The sequence below is a fragment of the Neomonachus schauinslandi genome, chromosome 3, assembly GCF_002201575.2.
Source record: "Neomonachus schauinslandi chromosome 3, ASM220157v2, whole genome shotgun sequence".
In the NCBI taxonomy this organism is placed as follows: domain Eukaryota; kingdom Metazoa; phylum Chordata; class Mammalia; order Carnivora; family Phocidae; genus Neomonachus; species Neomonachus schauinslandi.
The window spans coordinates 53,826,652-53,847,575 of record NC_058405.1 but is presented as its reverse complement, the minus strand read 5'-3'; the positions used below and the strand labels follow the sequence as shown (position 1 = coordinate 53,847,575).

Below are 20,924 nucleotides of genomic sequence, written 5' to 3'. Positions count from 1 at the left end.
AATTCTCCAGTCTGTCAATTTGGTAGCAAATCGTAGTGTGTAGAAACCTAATAAGTGTATCCATAGAAACAGAAGTGCTAGAAAGGACTTCAGAAGTTACCTAAATGTTCTTCCCTCTTCTGTAAGCAAGATCCCACTTGAACTGTCTGAAACAAATGAGAATCTATTTGTCTTCCAACCTTCATACCTAGGTATCCACTTTCCTTTTGAAACCTAATAATAGGTTCTCCTTTGTTAGAAACCTTGTTGTCAAGAAAGCCAAAGTAATTCCTGACCTCCTAGCATGACAATGCATCCTTCTCCCAGGGAGAGAGAGAATTTACTGGTCAGAGCCCCCCTGTCTCATCATAGGCTCAGTTCTCAAGTCATCCTTTTTCTGTTCAGGAGAAATGAACCCATTTTGTTGAACTTTCTCTGTGAAATTATATAATCCAAAAATTGAACAAAATGAAGTTCTTTTCTGAGTCTCTAAAGATCTCTATATTGGTCCACTTAAGTTTTGGAGTCCAGACTGATTGAAGGAGCATTAAAAATCACCTATCAGTGTTTTTCAGTGGGACCTTTATTGATATTTCGGAAGGGGCAGTTTTTGATGATGCAAGATTGTCCCATGAGATTTAGAACGGTCAATAGCCCTGGTTTCCAGGACCCAAAGACTAGTTAGCTCCCTCAGCCCCCAGTCATTGTGAGAGATAACCAGATTCAGACCTCCTTCACATCTGCCTGCAGAGGATGAGGACTGCCCAGACTACAAACTCCTCACTTTGAATTGAGGATGCTGAAACCGGCAGAGTTGAGTTAAGGGTGGGGCTGGGCCTAAACCCCAGTTTTTAATGCTGGGTACTGTTCTCTTCCCACTCCATCATACTTCTATTCTGGGCTTACATTTATTTCTCAACTGTCCAGAAACAGTAACATGCATATATGAATGCTCTTTTGGAGAACTAGAATTTCTGGTTTGGTGTTTAAAGGACGTCACTGCTGTTTGATATGGGAACATGGCTATGGGAAAGATAATATCAGAACTCAGTGCAGGAAAATAGCAAAGAGAGGACAGCTCTGAGGATTTAGAGAAAAGAAAGGACCTAGACCCCAGAGGAAATAGTGGGGTTGATGTTGCAAAGGTATTAGCTCAGTCACCGAGAAAGGGTAGAAAAGCTGACATCTGAGGGAAGACTGAAAAAGGTAAGTAACAAAGGAATATTTCTTCACTTGCTTTTCACCATGTACCCTAGTTTCAACTCCCTGCTCCACATCATGGGCTTCCTCAGAAATTTGAGGATCAGTTTTTGGGGAGGTTAAAGGGCTCTTGATTGCAGCTGAAACTCTCCCTCCCTTCAATCCAATATCCCTTGCTTCACCCACCCTCCATCAACATTTCTCCTTTCTCCCTCACTTGCTTATTGATGGCTCCTACTTCATGCTTCAAGCAGAGAATGGGGAAATGACTTGATGACTTTTATCTTTCTGGATCCTTCCAAGGTCTCAAGGAAAGTTGTAAATTGAAAGAATGTAAAAACATTTGAGCTTTGGCAAATTTCTCCCACAGATGGTCTGTTAAGGCTCTGATTTCTTGGGGCGCCTGGGTGGCTCAGTCGGTTAAGCATCTGACTCTTGATTTCAACTCAGGTCAAGATCTCAGGGTAGTGAAATCGAGCCCCTCTTTGGGTGCCGCACTCAGCAGGGAGTCTGCTTAAGATTCTCTCTCTCCCGCTCTTTCTGCCCCCTCTTCACTCACGCATGCGTGTGTGCTCTCTCTCTCTAAAATAAATAAAATCTTAAAAAAAAAGCACATCCTAGAAATATATTGTAATACATAATATGTAGAGCTCTCTCCCTCTCTCACTAAAACATTTTTTTAAAAAGGCTCTGATTTTTTGAGACATTTACCATAATATAGGTACCTTTCCATAGAAAAACAAAATCCTATGAATCACTATGAATTTTTTAACATAAGAAATCATTTAATTCCCTAGTACAGAAGTTACTTATTAACAAAATGAGAAGTGTTCATGACTTACAGATACAATTCTAAGTAGGAGTATCTGGTTGTTATAATAGATTATACTTAATATCTGCCTTACCTTCTACAAAATGTACATGGTAAGTACAGAGTTGAAAATAGGGACTGGACTAGAGGACTCTGTTTTCTAGTAAAATGAGGATTCCTACATGAGAAGATTTATTATATATATCTAAAAAGGCTTACGTGTATGAAGAGAGAAATAATAGCATCAAAGGCTTCCCTTATCTTATGTTATTTAATTATTGAAAGCTTTATGACTGAGTTCCTCAGCCAGATTTTTTAAACATGGTGATTTTCCTGTTCTGTCTTCTTTTGTGCACCAGACACCAAGTTCTATTTGACTTTTCAGAGTTTCTCATTTCCTGAAATGCACTACTAGCTCTATAAACATGGAAGAATAAATATTAACTTTATGAGACCATGTTCCTCTACTAGCTGAAAAATAGCATATAATAAAAAATACAAGGATGTAATATTGAAAATTATAGGTCAATATGCCCTCTTATTGTGGGTATATATCTAATCCTCATGCATGGAGACTATTTTTTCAGAAAAATGTGTACTGTGTAATACCACTTGTGTCTGTGATATATTTTTACCCCTCATATTTAACAATATATCTCGTGACTCTTGCCTCACTAGTGAAATGTTTCAGGCTTATTTACCATTACGATTTAAAAAAAAAAACAAACCCTCTGGCTCTTCGCTATTAATTCCAAGAATTGCAAATGATCCAAAGTTAATAAAATGTTTACAGGTTTCCTTCCTGCTAAAGTACCTTAGTACTCAGTGAGATCCTTGGAATTACATTAGGAAAATGCTTAATGGTAATTTTGAAAGAACAGGAAGTCTTCATGAGGGGTAAAAAAAAAAAGTCAAGTGTGGTCTTGAACAGCTAATCAATACTTTAAACTGTTATTCCCAAATCCAGACCCTAATTATATATTTTTAGCAGCAATGAAAATGTGGCATCCATTAACCATCCCTTAAACCTCACATTCACACCCCATAAGGAAGAAAAGAGTGACTTACATGGATAGTATATGATTGAAACACTCTTTTAAAGCTAGAGGATTCAATATAATTATGTTCAGATAATTCACTTCCATCTGGAAATTACCATCCATTTGCCAAAAGTGCCACTGACTTATCATATCAAGGACAGTCTTTTCTTCTACATTAACTCTCCATTGTTCCTCTTGCTAAAGATGGAAAATAATCAGCCTTGTATATTCTAGGCTCAAAAGTAAGAAAATTGGACTTACAAGAATAAATAGTTCATTCTAATTGCCCAAATTTCTACAGATCTTTCTTTTAAACCACACAATTTTTAAAAGACATTTTTTATTATGAAGTGGTTTAAACCTGCAGAAAATGAAAAAGCTTATATATCCACCCCCATATTTTAATATATTTATATTATCATATTTGTTTCAGATCTCTTTTTTTTTTCCAGGTTCATAATTTATTGTACAAATTGAGTATCACATGATGAGTTGACATTAGCTTCTCCAGGCATGGGAACTTAACAGATGAGGTGCAGGTTAAAATTCGTTTATGTTGCTTTCGCAGTTGGTGTTTTTTTAGACCTTAACTTGAAGTATAAGATCATCAAAGCAGTGCCTCCATGTGTGGCCAGTACACAATTCATTCTACCTGTGAGAGTATAAAAGTTGAAATATTTTTTGATACCAGTGAAATGGAATTGAGCATCAGTTTCTAGACCTGCCATGATTTCAATCTTGCAGAAGGCACCAATTCCGCCCTGGATCTCTTTTTTTTAAAGCTAAAAAAAAATCACCATCCTTCTTATTCATCCATCCCCAGAAGTAATATGAACACTAATAAAATTATTGTGTATTATTCCATTTATATTATGTTATATTATAAATACTGGTTATGGAGGGATAGATGTAGACATATAGATATGTATCCATAACTAATGTAAGTGTGTATCTGTATATATATATATATATATATATATGAGTATTATTTTTAAATGGGTGAGATCATACTGAATTTGTACCTTTGCAACTTATTTTTCCTCAACATTTTTTTTTTTTTTAATTATGTTAGTATATGGACATCCGGCTCATTCTTAGTAGTTAATTATTGTGTAGTCTTCCAAATAAAGTATATCTACCTTCTCACAACAGAGCATTTACCAGGTTTCTTTTTTTTTTTTTTTTCATCTTTTTATCATTCACAGTGAACATAGGGGTTTCCTACGTGGTGTGGCTACATCCTGCCTGTCACTGAATAGGCCCTTGAGAAATATTTCTTCTTTAAATTCTACAACAAAACCTTTTCTTCCTTCTTGTCAGCAAACTTTTCTACCTTGTTCCGTTGTTACTGTTAGATGCGCCTTCATCCTTCCCTCCTGATTTTTCCGACGGGCATTTTCTAATGTGGCTTCGCTGGTTCCGTCTCACTCAAAGATAATTGTGTCCAAACTGTGAGAAAAGACAGAAGGAATAGAGCAAAGATGGAGAGAATGCAAGAAGGAAGAAGGAATTACTTCCAACCCTTAGACTCTGACCTTCAGCTGGCATCCACGAGAGAAAGTTTTTAAAGTCTATTTGCACAGTTTTTCACACTCCACCATCCCAGGGGTCCCCTAGTTTGGGAGGCCTTTTCTTTTTCATTGGAGCAAGCAAACATTTCCTTTCATCTCTTGGTTTTATAACAACATTAGAAAAATGTGTGATTTTTAAAAAGGTAGATATAATGTTAAAACTTTCCAGATCTAAAGTTAAATATTTGTTTAGTGTCTGCTGCCCTCAAAAAAAGGGGTACTATCAAAAATCCTCAAAGGGATATATATTTGTACTGTTTTAGTATTTAGGGTTATCCTGTGAATGTTTTGCCCAGCGCGTGCTAAATAAATCTTTGTTGAATGGTTGAATGAATAAACAAGGTAATAAATATTTGTAGAGGTTACAGTAATAAATATTTGTAGAGGTTATGTGGTCATTTGACTTGGAGGTATTTTAGCCTTCCTAGTAATCATCTTTCATCTACTAGAATGCTTAGCTTCAACATTTTGACCTCCTGTGATTGAAAACTGAGGTATAAAAACAAATGAAAGATCAGAGTTAACTGAGAGCATTAATTTTTGAGAATTATTAGAATTAAAGTCTCTGTTTCAGGGTTCCCAGATTATTTAGGGCTGTCAAACCAAGCGTCTACTCCCTTAAAATTGTAAGAGCTGTATGTATTAGAGTTTGGACTACTCTCATATTTGGTTCTGTTTTGTTATTCTAAGGGATTAAAGCTTTTTTTTTTTTTTTTTGGTCAGTCATATTTTTGTGTATGACTGTGGGCTGACCCAGTTGACACCACTAAAAAAAAAATGCAACTTTGAAAAATTCAGGAGTAAGAGCAATTATTTCTAGAATTGACAGAACCTTTCCTGGGTTCAATTCTCACTCTTTTTAATTATTTATTCCCTTCAAGATGCTGAAAATTATTATACTGTAAATTATCTTACCACTTGCCAAATGTAATTTTCTATATAAAAAGATTAATAAGTATTGAGAAGTTCCTTTGGTCTCCCTTGCAAGCAATGCTGTGGTCTTTTCTGAAAGTCAAGTCTGTAGGGTTTTCCCCCCCCCACCCTTTATTTTTCTCTGTATTTGATAGAGTTCTACTAAGCTAAGATTTGGGCCAAGTTTAGTTTTCAGCAGACTTTTGTACCTGGTATAAGTCTTCAGAAAATAGAGTTTCTGTCAGGAATTCTGGCACGCATTACCTATAGCTGCTTGCTGGGCCTTACCGCAACATTTGGGCTTTGCTGTATGTCTGGAATCAGCAGGGAAATGCTTTCAATCTTAACTCACACATGTTTTTAAGTGGAACTTATTCTGGTAGTGCAAATATTCCCAATGTGAGATCATTAGGGCTATCTTCTCACATTAAATTGTGATTCAGTACCCAGTGTAATGATAGATCTGCCGATGGCCCCAGGTTCTCACTTGGCATATTTGTTAATAAGTGTGGTGGAATTCCAACAAATCACACACTCTTCATCTCGGCAGATCTTACTTTAGAAAATAAAATACCTGCTCTGTCCATCCATCTGCCACCAAGGTGTTGCACAGGGACTCCGCTCCAGTTGTCACCTGATCGGTAGCCTTCCTTGCCTTCCTCTTCAGGGTGATTCTCCCAGGGGCTGGAGTGGGACAGCAGGCTTCTGATACCAGCCGAGATGGAGCTGCAGAAGAAAATGAGGAAATGTGTCCAGTACTAATAGGCCTGCTGTCATCCCTTTATATTCCTTTTCCTTTTCTTTTATATCAGAGTCCATAGAATTTTTTTTTTTAATAATCCTTGGTCTTTATTTAAAAGAAGGCAAGGAGTAGGCCCACTCCCCACACATCCCCTGAAATAGACATGTTTGAAGGTCAGGCGATGGGAAGTCAGGTGGACAGACAGAAACTGGAAGAGGGCAGCCCCAGAGCACTTGGGAAACCCTCAAGGGTGTAAGGAGGTAGAGCCCAGTACACACAACAATGGTGCCCAAACACATGTTATTAGGGGCCCGGGAGTCACAGACCCCTAGCTGGCAGGTGGAACCCATGAATGACCGAATCCCCAACCTCCTAAACAAACATAACATTTTGGGGTTTCTCTATTTTCTGGGAAAACAGAATGTGGTGATTGTAGGTTCAGGAAAAAGGACTGCCACATGTAAATGATGTCCATGGAGACTTGGGTGCTCTTTGCGTGGGGTTGTTGTGAGGATACGGAAATTAGGAAAATGGGGAGCCCTGCGCAGATCCAAGCTCATGGCTGGGGGTTGGTGCAGCTGTGGGGGCAGCAGCAAAAGGCCTGCAGAGAGAGGTCTGCTCCCCTCCAGGCCCGTGGGATGTTGAGCCTTCAGCCTCACTGAAGGTGGGCCTGAGGGATGAGATGGGGTGGGCTCATTTCTACTTCAGTAGAACACCTTCTCCAGATACGTATTCAGGAACATCCTGGTGGGGTCCAGCTTCTCTTGGATGGCACAGAACTTCGAAAAGGCTGGGTACATTTTCTCAAAGTCCTTCTGAGTGCAGTTGTGGGCCTTGGCTCAGTGGGGCCTGCCCCCGACCTTCCTCATGATGGTCTCGTAGGTCAGCCAGTACTCCATCCGGGGCACGTCCTTGCCATAGGGCCCGTACATGATGATGTTCATGTAGCAGCTGTCCCTCTGGAAACAGGGGCTCAGCAGGATGTCATCCCCGCGGGTGAAGCGGACCTCCATGGGGTAGTGGGCCACCATCTTGGGGTGGGCCTCCAGCGTGGCCTTCAGTTCCAGCAAGCTCTCCTTGGTCTTCTCTCTGGGGATGGCCCAGTCCTGGACATGCTGCTTGAAGTGGCACTTGTAGCTGAAGATCTTGTAGCTGAGCTTGCTGCTCTCCTTCTTCCTGGTGAACAGGAGCCAGAAGAAGCAGTGATTGATCCAGCCCAGCAGGATCGGCAGGAAGGAGCTGATCCAGAGCAAGAACTCCAGGAAATAGAATCCGATGGCATAGTCCCAAAACCAGTTGGCGGAAGAGGAGGGGGGCTTGTTGGTGTGGTCCTGGTAGATGATGCTGACGTTCTCACTGTGCGGGAACCACAGGAAGCAAAAATATTCAGATTTCTTCAGGTGGCTGTCCAGGTTGTTAAGAACCTCTTCCAGGGTTGAGGGGGAGGAGATCTCCTGCAAGTGGAACTGGGGCACACACTGCAGGGTGACGGTGAGAATCACTCCCAGGCAGACCAGGTGCACCCGCGCTGCCTGGAACACCTCTGAGTTGCTGGACTCGGAGCACTCAAGAATGGTCCCGTTGGCCGTCAGCAGGGTCAGCGCCACAAGAAAAGAATGGCTTGGCAGAAAGACAATTGGTCATGATGTTGGATTGTAAGTTTTTCAAATATAATTTGAGAAAGTATCTGTTAACATTTGAAATGGAATGGAAAAGAGTAAATAATCAGTCTGGGTTTTGATTCAGATTAGAGGATCAGCAAGTTCATTTTGAGTGAATTGAAACCTAAATTTGGATTCCTCGGTATAGAAACAACTATGCAACATGTAAAGATAAGTAATGCATTATTCCTGAAAGTGTTGAAGATAAAATTAGTTTAACAAGTCTAGGCAGAAAACAAAACTAATGAGTATTAGGAACCTAGAAAAATTGTAAATTTCAAGTGTGCTCTTACTACTTGAGATACAGACATAAATAATTAAGGAAGGACAAAGAATTTCAAGGATGCTTGTGAAAGAGACAAAATTAACATGGGGAAATCTCCCTAATCTGGGTGAACCAGAGAGAACACACTTGTTGGAATTACGTGATGTTTAATCCCAAGGATAGTTATATCCTCTCAAGTAAATACAGTAGTAAAAATCTCAACAACAACAAAAACCCTCTCCATTCTGCTTCTTGAATCCCTAACTTCCTCCTAATAAGATGATCCACACTGGGAGGAATTACAAAAGTTTGGCCTTTTACCATTCTGAGCAATGTATATTAATTTTTTTAAGATTTTATTTATTTATTTGAGAGAGAGAGAGAGAGTATGAACGGGGGCTGGCAGAGGGAGAGGGAGAAGCAGGCTGCCTGCTGAGTGGGGAGCTCACTGTGGGGCTCGATCCCAAGACCCCAAGATCTTGACCTAAGCGGAAGGTCGGTGTTTAACCAACTGAGCCACCCAGGTGCCCCAGCAATGTGTACTAACTTAGAAAACAGTAGATTAACCTAAAGTCAGTGGTAAACTTTGAGTATAGATCTCCTAATATAGTTGTCTGACAAATTTATTACTATTTAAATTAAAAGGGTGTTTTAAAATTACAGGTGTATTGGTGATGAAACCTAGAAAGATGATTTCCAAGTGACTATTTTCATTTACATATAACATTTTATTTCCCCTCAACAGTAAGGTTTCACTCAAGGGGAAGAATAATAAGATATTAAAGCACAGGACACCTGACTCACAGCTTGTGCCTCCACTCAAGAAAGAGGTCATAGAGTATGGACATCCCAGCCCCCCAGCCCAGGACAGATAAGTGGGAGGAAAATATAAGAGCTGGTAGAGGTGATTGCTAACCAGCTTCCTCTTCCCTATTATCCGAGAATTTGGCGTGCAGCCAGTGTCTCTTTAATTTTATCTTTAGCTTCTCTTGATAGCGTTGGGTTTGTGTGTGTGTGCCCCCGCACTGGAGGTAGGAGAGGGAGTTCCTTTTTAAATAGACACAAGGGAATGACATATTTTTATGAGAAAGACATTTTTCTAAATGTTTCCCTGAAAATATGGACAACATTTGAACAAATACTATAGGTGAAAGTTTTCCAGATTAGAAAGTCTGAGATCATTTCCATTCATTTGAAATGTTTCATACACACAAAGGAGTGCTATTTACTGAACAATGCCATCACTGTTAGAAATTCCATCCTAAATTTTAGCAGAGAAAGTATAATCCCAAAATACAGATGAGTTGAGGGAATGGAATGTACTTTTCCTTTCATTTAAAAGAATTTCTTTTGTTATTTTAAAATCCTGGGTAAAAATCCATTAATCACAGTTTCTTGGAATTATCATAAGTATTTATATTTGACAACCCCCCAAACAGCAGTCAAAATAAGATGAAAAATTTTCAACATTCTAGAGGTCAGTTTTCTTACTAGAAACATTACTACATTTCAATTTAGTAAAAGATATCACATGAAGAAATTCCACTTGCATTTACAATATCCATTTATAAAAATGATGTTTATAAGCACAATAGAAAATATCATTTATAAAAACGTATTTTTACTTACACACTTCTCAGCAAAGTAGGCTATAACCCACATAAATTCTGCTGCCTTCTTTCCTGTCTGAGAATTTCTGTAACTTAGGAAAACATGCAGTTGCTTCATCTATTGATTAAAAATGCTAAAATTGTATTTTTAAAGTGAATCTTGAAAAAAGAGGTGGTGGGGTGTAAATGGTACTATTCTCTTCTTTTACTGCACTTAGAACTTTTTTTTCCTAAGATTACCTTACCCAGGTAAGGTAATCATTTTGGTTAGATCCTGTAGGGCAATGCATAGAACTGTGCCGAAAGTAGGCTGTGATTTAAGTGTTTGTTGAGCAAATAAATAAGAAAATTAATTAAAAGTGGCCTACAAGGGTGAATTTCCAAAAACCCCATGACTTCAGTGGGCTAAATACCAGATGGGAAGGGTTTGGGAGACATAATGCTACATGTTCTCACTTTATGCTTCCTCTCCAAGGACTCACTCTATTTATTGCTGTGGCATCTGGCAGGCTTGCTTTTCTGGGCCCAGCATGCTTCATGCCGTGTGTTAGCATTTTCCTGGAATTTAAAGTCAAGGAAATACCATTTCTAAAAATACGCTTTATGGGTTTTCAAAAATATAGTATTTCCTTTCTACTAGCTCATTCACTTTGAGGTCCTAATAAATGACATTCATGCATAGGAGAAAACCACAGTGAATCTGACTTTATCTGTGCAACAAGCATAACAATTGCTTTCGTGAAATGTGCAAACATTGTCCTCCTCTTCTGTTTTTGAGACATTTTATTTTTGTGAGTTTATGGCCACAGGCACTCTATGCTCACTAAAAATAGTAGATAAAACATTTACTCAGTGCTTATTTATCCCAGGAACTGTTTTTTACATATATGAGCAAGTACATTCCTTTAACAATCCTATATAGAAGGTATTATTTGTCACATTACATTTCATAAATAAAGAAATTTAGATTTAGACTATTTAAATAGTTTGCCAAATTCACATGGCTAGTATCTTACAGAGCTGGGATTACTTTCTTTTTTCTTTTGATTTTTTTTAACTCATTATTTATTGTGAAAGACTCCATTTTTAAGAATTTTTTCTTTTACATCATTTTGTTATGAAAATGTTTAACCATACAGAAAGGTTGAAAGAAATGTACAGTGAACACCCATATACCCACCACTGTCATTCCACCCCTCTAGCCATCCACGAATCCATCTTCTTTTTGGATACATTTTAATAAGTAAGTTATAGACATCACTGCCGTTTCCCCAAATATTTTGGTTTATGTATCATTACTAGAATTCATACTTTGTGATTTTTTTTATAATTCTTTTTTTAGGCAAAATATGTATTTACATAAAATACACAGATCTTAAGTGTACATTTCTGTGAGTTCTGACAAATGTGCTCAAATCAGAAAATTCCCTCATACCCCTTCCCAGCAAATCCCCAGCCCTCTTCAACCACCCAGAGTAAATCACTTCTGTTCTAGAACTTCGTGTAAACAGAATCGTACACCACATACTCTTCTGTGGTGAGTATGTTTTATTACATTATAGTATATTACATCACGTGCCCTCCTTAATGCCCATCACCCAGTTACCCCATTCCCCACTCCCCTCCCCTCCAGCAACCCTCAGGTTTTTTTCCTATGGTTAAGAGTCTCTTATGGTTTGTCTCCCTCTGTGATTACATCTTGTTTTATTTTTCCCTTCCTTCCCCTATATAGGCTTCTCTGTTTTGTTTCTTAAATTCCACATATGAGTGAAACCGTATGATAATTATCTTTCTCTGATTGACTTATTTCACGTAGCATAATATCCTCTAGTTCCATCCACATTGTTGCAAATGGCAGGATTTCATTTTTTTGATGGCTGAGTAATAACCGTTGTATATATATATACCACATCTTTATCAGTTCATCTGTTGGTGGACATCTGGGCTCTTTCCATAGTTTGGCTATTGCGGACATTGCTGCTATAAACATTGGGGTGCAAGTGCCCATTCAGATCACTACATCTGTATCTTTGGGATAAATACCCAGTAGTGCAATTTCTGGGTCATAGGGTAGCTCTATTTTCAACTTTTCGAGGAACCTCCATACTGTTTTCCAGAGTGGCTGCACCAGCTTGCATTCCCACCAACAGTGTAGGAGGGTTCCCCTTTCTCTGCATCCTCGCCAACATCTGTCGTTTCCTAACTTGTTAATTTTAGCCATTCTGACTGGTGTGAGGTGGTATCTCATTGTCATTTTGATTTGTATTTCCCTGATGCCGAGTGATGTTGAGCATTTTTTCATGTGTCTCTTGGCCATTTGGATGTCTTCTTTGCAGAAATGTCTGTTCATGTCTTCTGCTCATTTCTTGACTGGATTATTCTTTGGGTGTTGAGTTTGATAAGTTCTTTATAGATTTTGGATACTAACATTTATCTGATAAAACATTTGCTAAAATCTTCTCCCATTCTATAGGTTGTCTTTTGGTTTTGTTGACTGTTTCCTTTGCAGTGCATTTCTATTTTCTGTGGACTGAAATTGTATTCTATAAGTATACCACAGTTCGTTGATCCATTCTTCTATGGATGGACACCTTTGCTCTTTGCGGGTTTGACTCTTATAAATGAAGTTATTATGAGCATTCCTGAACAAGTCTTTTGGTAAACATAGGCTTTCATTTCTATTAGGTCAATATCAAAGAGTGGAATTTAAGTCATCGTATGTATATATTCAATTTTACAAGGAATTTCCAGGTCTTTGTCCAAAGCAGTTGCACCATTTTACATCCCTACAAACAGTATATGATAGTTGTAGTTGTTCTACATTCCCAACATTTGGTGTTGTCAGTCTTTTAAATTTTAGCCACTCTGATCGGTTTTTAGTGGTATTTCCTTGTTATCTAATATGTATTTTTCTTAATGATTCATATCTGGAAACCTTATGTGTTTACTGGGCATTCATATATCTTCCTTCATAAAATGTCCATTAAATTATTTTCCCATCTCTATATTGGGTTGTTTGTACTTTTATTTTTGAGGTTTACTATATATAAAATCAGATACAAACTTTGTAACCATTTCTTAACAATTCCACTCTATGGCTTGCCTATTCATTCTCTTAAGTGATGTCTTCTGGTGAGCAGAAGTTTTAATTTTGAGAGATGTAATTTATTGGTGTTTTTCTCTCATGGATATTGTTTTCTTGTATCCTAAAATAACTTTATCCCCAAGGCAAAAAAAAAAAAAAATCTATGGCTTCCTTAAAGAACTTTATAGTTTTAGCTTTTATGTTTAGATTTATGATCCATATTGAATTAACTTTTGTGTATTATGTGAGGTCCGGGTTGGGTTTATTATTTTCTATATTATAAGATATTAAATTCTTCTAGCCCCGTTTGTTGAAAAGACTTTTCCTTTCCCTAATGGAATGAATGCCTTGATGCTATTCTCAGAAATCAAGAGACCAGGGTGCCTGGGTGGCTCAGTTGGTTAAGCGACTGCCTTCGGCTCAGGTCATGATCCTGGAGTCCCGGGATCGAGTCCCGCATCGGGCTCCCTGCTCAGCAGGGAGTCTGCTGCTCCCTCTGACCCTCCCCCCTCTCATGCTCTCTCTATCTCATTCTCTCTCTCAAATAAATAAATAAAATCTTTAAAAAAAAAAAAAAGAAATCAAGAGACCATATAAGTGTGCATCTATTTCTGAGCTTTCTATTCTGTTCCATTGATTTTGTTGCTTTTTATGCTAGTACCACACTGTATTGTTTACCATAGCTTTATAGTTAAGTCTTCAAAGCAGATGGTGTGAGCCTTCCATCTTCGTTCTTCTTTTACAGTATTGGTATAGATATCCTAGTTTTTATGAAATTTTATATACATTTTAGAATTAGCTTGCCAGTTTCTAAAAAATAATCAGCTTAGTGGGGTTCTGATTGGGAATATGTTGAATCTAAGCCTCAATTTGGGAAGAATTGAGTATCATCAATAATGAACCTTCCAATCCATAAGCATACATTCTTTCTCCATTTATATAGGTCTTTTTTAATATTTCTCAGCAATATTTGGTAGTTTTTAGTGTAAAATTGTTATATGCTTCTTGGTTCATATTATTAAGAACTTTAAGTATTTTTAATATTTTAGGTGAAATTTCAATTTTTTATCTCCTAATTGCTTACTGCTAATATATAAAACTATAATTGTAGTATTATCCTGATACCAAAATAAAGCAAATATAAGAAAGCTACAGACAGATATTCTTTTTTTTATTATTATTTGACAGAGAGATAGAGAGAGACCACAAGTAGGCAGAGAGGCAGGCAGAGGGAGAGGGAGAAGCAGGCTCTCTGCTGAGCAGGGAGCCGGACATGGGGCTCGAACCCAGGACCCCAGAATCATGACCTGAGCCGAAGGCAGCTGCTTAACCGACTGAGCCACCCAGGCACCCCCAGACAGATATTCTTTAGGAATAAAACAATATGTGAAGAGACTCATACACCATGGCCAAGTGGGATTTATCTCAGGAATGTAAGGCTAGTAAAACATTCAAAAGTTAATCACTGTGAGATACCATATTAATAGAAAAAAGGGCAAAAACGATGAGATCATCTCAGTAGACCCAGAAAGAGCATTTGACCAAATACCTTTCATGATAAAACTATTCAACAAACTAGAAAAATAAAGAAACTTTCTCAACCTGATAAAGGAGATCTATGAAAAACCCACAGCTAACATCATACTTACTGGTGAACGATTGAAAAAGTTTCCCACCAAAGATGAGGAACAAGACAAGGATATCTGCTCTTGCCACTTCTATTCAATAATATACTGGGGGTTTTAGCCAAGGCAGTTAGGCAAGAAGAAAAGAAATAAAGGGCATCTGGATTGGAAAGGGACAAATAAAACGAACTCTGTATACAAATGGCACAGTCTTATATAGACAAAATCCTAAGGAATTCACACACACACAGAACTACTGGGGCTAATCAATGAGTGCAGTAGGGCTGCAGGATAGATCAGTATATTAAAACCAGATATATTTCTATATACCAGCAATGAGCAATCTAAAAATGAAATTAAAACAATTCCATTTAAAATAGCATCAAAAATAACAAAATGCTTAGGAATAAACATAACAAAAGAAACCTAATACCTGGACAGTGAACACTAAAAAAGCATTGTCGGAAAAAAAGATGACCTAAATAAATAGACACCACATGTTCTTGAAGACTTATGTTGTTAAGATGGCAATCTATGAATGTATGAATATAATGCAAAATATAATCTATATTATATAGATAATAATCTATATTTTTATAGATAATAATATAATCCTATTCTCCCCAACTTTATCTACAAATTTAAAGCAGTCCCTAGTCTCAGCTGGGTTTTTAAAAGAAATTTACAAGGTGATTCTAAACTTTCTATGAAATACAGGAGATTCCGAATAACTGAAACAATCTTGCAAAAGAATAGTGTTGGAGCACTCACTCCAGATTTTAAAGCTTACTACAAAACTACAGTAATCAAGACTATATGGTACCAGCAGATTGGATAGACAGATGGATCAATGGAATAGAATTGAGAGTTCAGAAATAAACCCATATATCTATGGTCAGTTGACTTAGAGGAATGATGCCAAGACAATTCAATGGGGGAATAATAGTCTTTTCAACAAATAGTGCTGGGACAACTAGATTTTCACATTCAAAACAGTGATTTGGACTGTTACTCACCCCATACACAAAAATTAACTCAAAATGAATCGAAGATTTAAGTGGAAAAGTTAAAACCATAAAACTTTTATGAGGAAACATAAGTATAAACCTCCATGACCTTGGTTTAGGCAGTAGTTTCTTAGATATAACATCAGAAGCATGAATAGCAAAAGAAAAAGATAAATTGGTCTTCATTAAAATTAAAAACGTTTGTGCTTCAAAGGACACTATCAAGAAAGTGAAAAGAAAACCTGCAAGATGGGAGAAAATATTTGCAAACTCTATGGATGGTAAACGTCTAGTATCTAGAACATATAAAAAATTCTTACAGCTCAACAATAAAAAGACAAATAATTCAACTTAAAAATGGGGAAAATTGTTGAATAGACTTTTCTCCAAAGATATAAAAATGGCAAATAAGCACATGAAAAGATGCTCAACATCATTAGTAATTAGGAAAACACAAATGAAAACCACAATAAAACACCACTTCATACCCACTTGGATTACTAAAATAAAAAAGACAGATGATACTAAGTGTTAGTGAGGAGGGAGAGATTTGGAACCATTATTCATTTTGGTGGGAATGTAAAATGCTGCAACCACTTTGGAACAGAGTTTGGCATTTCCTCAAAAAGTTATTCATAGAATTACCATTTGACCTTGCAGTTCTACTCTCAGGTATAGACCCAAGAGAACTGAAAATATATGCTCACACCGGGATGCCTGGGTGGCTCAGTCGGTTAAGCGTCTGCCTTCAGCTCAGGTCATGATCCCGGGGTCCTGGGATCAAGTCCCACATCTAGCTCCTTGCTTAGTAGGGAGCCTGCTTCTCTCTCTGCCTGCCGCTCCCCCTCCTTGTACTCTCACTCTCTCTCTCTCCCGTGCTCTCTCTCTCACAAATACATAAATAAAATCTTAAAATATATATATATGTTCACACAAAAACTCATACACAAATGTTCATAGCAATATTATTCCTAATAGCCGAAAGTGTAGAAAACCCAAACAGCTAATGAATGGATAAACAAAATGTGGCATATACACACAATGGAATATTATTCAGCCAAAAAAGGGAATGAGATACAGATAAATGCTACAATGTGGATGAACCTTGTAAACAGATTGCCAAGGGAAAGAAGTCAGACACAAAAGACCGCATATTGCCTAATTCCGTTTATGTGGAATGTTCAGACTAGGCAACTGCATGGAGGCAGGAAGTAGCCTAGTGGGACTTGGGGACTTGGGGGAATGCGGAGTGAGCGCTGATGGTATGGGTTTCCTTTTCAGGTGATGAAAACATTCTGAAATTAGACAACGACGATAGCTGCACCATCTTGTAAATATATCCAAAGCCATTGAACTATACACTTAAAAAGGGTGAAATATATGGTATGTGAATTGTATCTCAGTATAAAAATAAAACTGTGCCCTGTGATTTTATAAACTTACTTACTAGCTATAATTATTGTTTGGTAGATGTCATAGGATTTTTAAATATAAACTATGCACATAGATACAGTTCTGTTTCTTTCCAATGTTTATCCTCTATTTCTTTTTCTTACTTTATTGTAGTGGCTCAAATCTCCTTGGACAGAAGTGGTGAGATTGGGCATCCTTGCCTTGCTCCTGATTTCCTGAGGACCCTTTTATTATATTAAAAATTGAATAAGATTTTAGCTGTAGGATTTTCAGAGATGCTTTTTATCAGATTGGAAAAGTTCTTTTCCATTCCTAGTTGGTTAGTGTTTTATCATAAATGGATGTTTAATTTTTCAAAAGTTTTTTCATCCATTAAGTGCCTCATACAGTTTTTATTCTTGAATATTTCACTTTATCTTGTACCCAATACCAATGAACTAGACATTGGGATAGACAATGAAGTAGAGGATCCCACAGGAGATTTTCAGGGCTCTGGCTGCATGTGCCAATCCACATTCCTTTGGCTAGAACTAGTTACGTTTACATCTAAATGCAAGGGTTAGTGGGGATTATAGTCTTCCTGTGTGCCTACAAGAAACGTGAAATGGTTTGGTGAAAACAGAACAATTACAGTGATGATGATAAAAAAAAATAATGCTGTTATATTTCTGTAGCACTATATACTATCTAATTCAAAAGTCCTTTTCATTTTCTATGCTTTGTATTAAAATTCAGCATGTATCTGTCAGTATTCATGTTGGATAGGTTGTTGCCCCGATCTTTTATTCTTTATTCTTCATACATTCCTCGCCTTTTCATCCAGTCCCAAGGTTTTCCATCTTCCTTTTTGGGCTTAAGACCCTGAAATTCACTTCTACAGCTTAGACAACTCTCTTGAAATCCGAACCTCATTCCAGGAAGCCTCTGAAGCATGTCCACATGGATATTCCACTTAAAAGGCCCTAGACGTAGTTATTTCCTTCCCAAACCCTTTCTTCCCAGTGTCTTTTCTAACTCAGATAAAAGCACACTGTGTACCGCATTATTTAATCCACATTCATCTCTGACTTCTCTCTCTCACTTTCCACATCTAATCACTTCTATGCATTAATCTTCTAAAATCTCTCTCAGATTGATTCCTTCTTCTGTATTCCCGTAGCTATGGCAGGTCCTTACCCTCCCGTGCGGAGAATCACAGCATCCTTGCCTCACGGCTCAGCCCTCTTTGAGCCATCTCTCACTCATCTCAGGATAGTGTTTCTAAAAATACAAATATAGTTATGGTACTTTTATACATAAAATAACCTAATGACCTTCTCTTACAATGTTTATTTTCAGGCTTTTTCTTCTTCTTTTAAAGTAGTGGAAATCTGTTTTCAAAAGAAGGTTCACATGAGAGACTATGGACTCTGAGAAATAAACTGAGGGTTCTACAGGGGAGGAGGGTGTGAGGATGGGTTAGCCCCGTGATGGGTATTAAGGAGGGCACGTACTGCATGGAGCACTGGGTGTTACACGCAAACGATGAATCATGGAACACTACATCCAAAACTAATGATGTAATGTATGGTGATTAACATAACATAATTAAAAAAAAAAGAATGTTCGGGGCACCTGGGTGGCTCAGCTGGTTAAGCGACTGCCTTCGGCTCAGGTCATGATCCTGGAGTTCCGGGATCGAGTCCCGCATTGGGCTCCCTGCTCGGCAGGGAGTCTGCTTCTCCCTCTGACCCTCTTCCCTCTCGTGCTCTCTGTCTCTCATTCTCTCTCTCTCAAATAAATAAATAAAATCTTTAAAAAAAAAAAAAAAAAAAGAATGTTCAAATCCTGGAGTTGAACAACGGTAAATGGATGGTGAGAGCCAGGTTTCTCCCTGCCAGGGCATTTTCAGATAAGCAAGGAGGGAAGGCTGGAATGAACCCCTTAGTGCTGGATTAGGGTTGGACATGTCAAATATGAACTCACGTGTAGCCTAATATATATATACAGATGGGCAAGTATAGGAACAATTGTGGTTGTGTGTGTATACCTGGGCTTGAATACCTACATACGTTCTCTAGCTCTTCCTGCTGACAGGGCCTGGGGGCAGAGCTACCCCAGTAGCAGCTAGCACACCAGTGCCCAAACACTGGTTTCTAAACATCATGCTCCGGTAAAAGGAACTAGGAATATTTGGAGAAAGTGGCTGGTTCTAGGGCTGAGGCACTAAAAATAGAATATAAACCTGGAGCAATTGGTATTCCCTAAAGCAATAAAGCACTCAAAAAACAGAAGAATGGGGGCATGTCAAAGGGATATAAGAGCCGACCTACAAAAGTTCCCAATGGCCAAGGCTTGAACAATTTGAGCAACAAAATAGATAAAGTGGTATTGGATTACAGTTGAAAGTATAAAATGAAGATATATGAGTTCATCCTAATATAAATAAATGATTGAACAAATTAATAACTGGAATGGAAGGGACAGATCTTCCTTATAAAATAACCACCTAACATAGACAGATGGCTCCCTCCTGGAAGTAAAGTTTACTCTCATCCTTCAGTGGGAGCTGAACTTAGTGACTGACTCCCAGTAAGAGAATTTGTGAAGAAGAGAAACGGTAACTTTCCAGAGGAGAATCCTGGTAAACACTAGTCATCAAGGTTAGCATCACAAGTGGTAAGTTTTGTTGATATCATATGCCTCCTGCTATGACACAATGGAAAATATACCTTATCTCTGCTGTATTCCTCCCCAAACCCATAACCCTAGTCTGGTCGTGTGGAAAACAGCAGACAAACCCAAAGTGAGGGACTTCCTCTGAAATAACTGGCTAACATTTCTTGAGACTGTCAAGGTCATGAGTAATGAGGAAAAACTGAGAAACTGTTACACATCAAAAGGGATAAAGAGACATGATGATGAAACGCAATGTGGTGTCTTGGCCTGGATCAGCTAGAGCAGAGAAAGTACATTAGTGGAAAAACTGGTGGAATAGGAATGTAGGCTGGAGGTTAGCTAATAGCAGTGTACCAGTGTTGGTGTCTTGGTTATGACAAATGTGCCACAGTAATATAAAAGATTAATATTAGGGGAAACTAGGTGAGGCATTTACGGGAACTCTCTGTACTATCTTGGCAACTTTTCTGTAAATCTAAAACTAGTTCAAATTTTAAAAGTTATTTGAAAAATTAAGATGGCCCAATATAAAACAGATACTAGCAAAGCTGCTGTGCTTCAAGGAGAGTTGCAGGACACAGAGTGCTGACTCCCTGGCCTCCCCTTCCCTCCACGCCCTCCCCGTCCAACCCCCTCCCTCCCTAGGGTTCTAGGGTTGCCCGGGCCCGTGATTTGCAAACAACTACCTATAGAATTAAACCCAAATTCCTTGACACACGCTTCCAGTGCCCTTTGTATTCTCACCCTTGCCTTCCTCTCCTCCTCATCATCTGTTGATCTCCTGCCTCCTGTATTTATTTCCGTCATATATTCTGAAGGCAATTTCTTTCCTTCAAGCAGACCATGACCTTGGTGTTGATTTTGCCCATGCTGTTCTTTCAGCTTAGAAGATTTTTCTCAAGTTTTTCAGCCTCAAAAATTCTCCATTTTATGCCTTCAATAACATCTGAGAATTCAGCTCAAGAGTCTTCTCCTCTCCAAAGCCTCTAAGGGGAGTGAGGTGCTCTGGAAGTATTTCCACAATAACGTGTCGTCCCTCTTCGCTGTCTGTTTGCGTGCAGCCTTCCTCCAGTGGCTGACAAGCTCCCTAAGGAGAAGTCATTCATCTCTTTGTGCCAAATATCAAGAAGTGCCTAGGACAAAGTAGGTATTCAGTACATGTCACATAAATGGATAAATGGATGGATGGATGGACAGTAGCAAGGTTACTAAAACTAAGTTGTTTCCTTTTTTTGTGGCATTTATATTTATTTGAATCTAGCTGTTATAAAGGTACAAACTCAACATTTTAGTAGGCAAGTTGATTGCAGTTTTCTAGCATAAAAAGAAAAGCACTGGGGCTTGA

At 38.2% G+C, this 20,924-nt stretch overlaps 2 protein-coding genes across 2 annotated transcripts; both read right to left on the bottom strand.

Annotated features, from left to right (window-relative positions):
• Nucleotides 1-3,522: 3,522 nt before the first annotated feature.
• LOC110587751 (ATP synthase membrane subunit K, mitochondrial-like) lies at nucleotides 3,523-3,758 on the bottom strand. Its single transcript, XM_044913178.1, has one exon. It carries the CDS (start codon nucleotides 3,756-3,758, stop codon nucleotides 3,582-3,584), a length of 177 nt encoding a protein of 58 aa, XP_044769113.1. The 3' UTR covers nucleotides 3,523-3,581.
• Nucleotides 3,759-6,959: 3,201 nt separating this feature from the next.
• LOC123324322 (L-gulonolactone oxidase-like) lies at nucleotides 6,960-17,854 on the bottom strand. Its single transcript, XM_044913592.1, is given in 2 exon segments — nucleotides 6,960-7,875; nucleotides 17,724-17,854. Coding segments are annotated over 2 exon segments (1,047 nt in total).
• Between the last annotated feature and the right edge of the window lie 3,070 nt (nucleotides 17,855-20,924).

Coding starts and splice junctions, on each gene's coding strand:
- LOC110587751 (XM_044913178.1), bottom strand. CDS start 3,758: ATGGCAGGTCTAGAAACTGATGCTCAATTCCATTTCACTGGTATCAAA.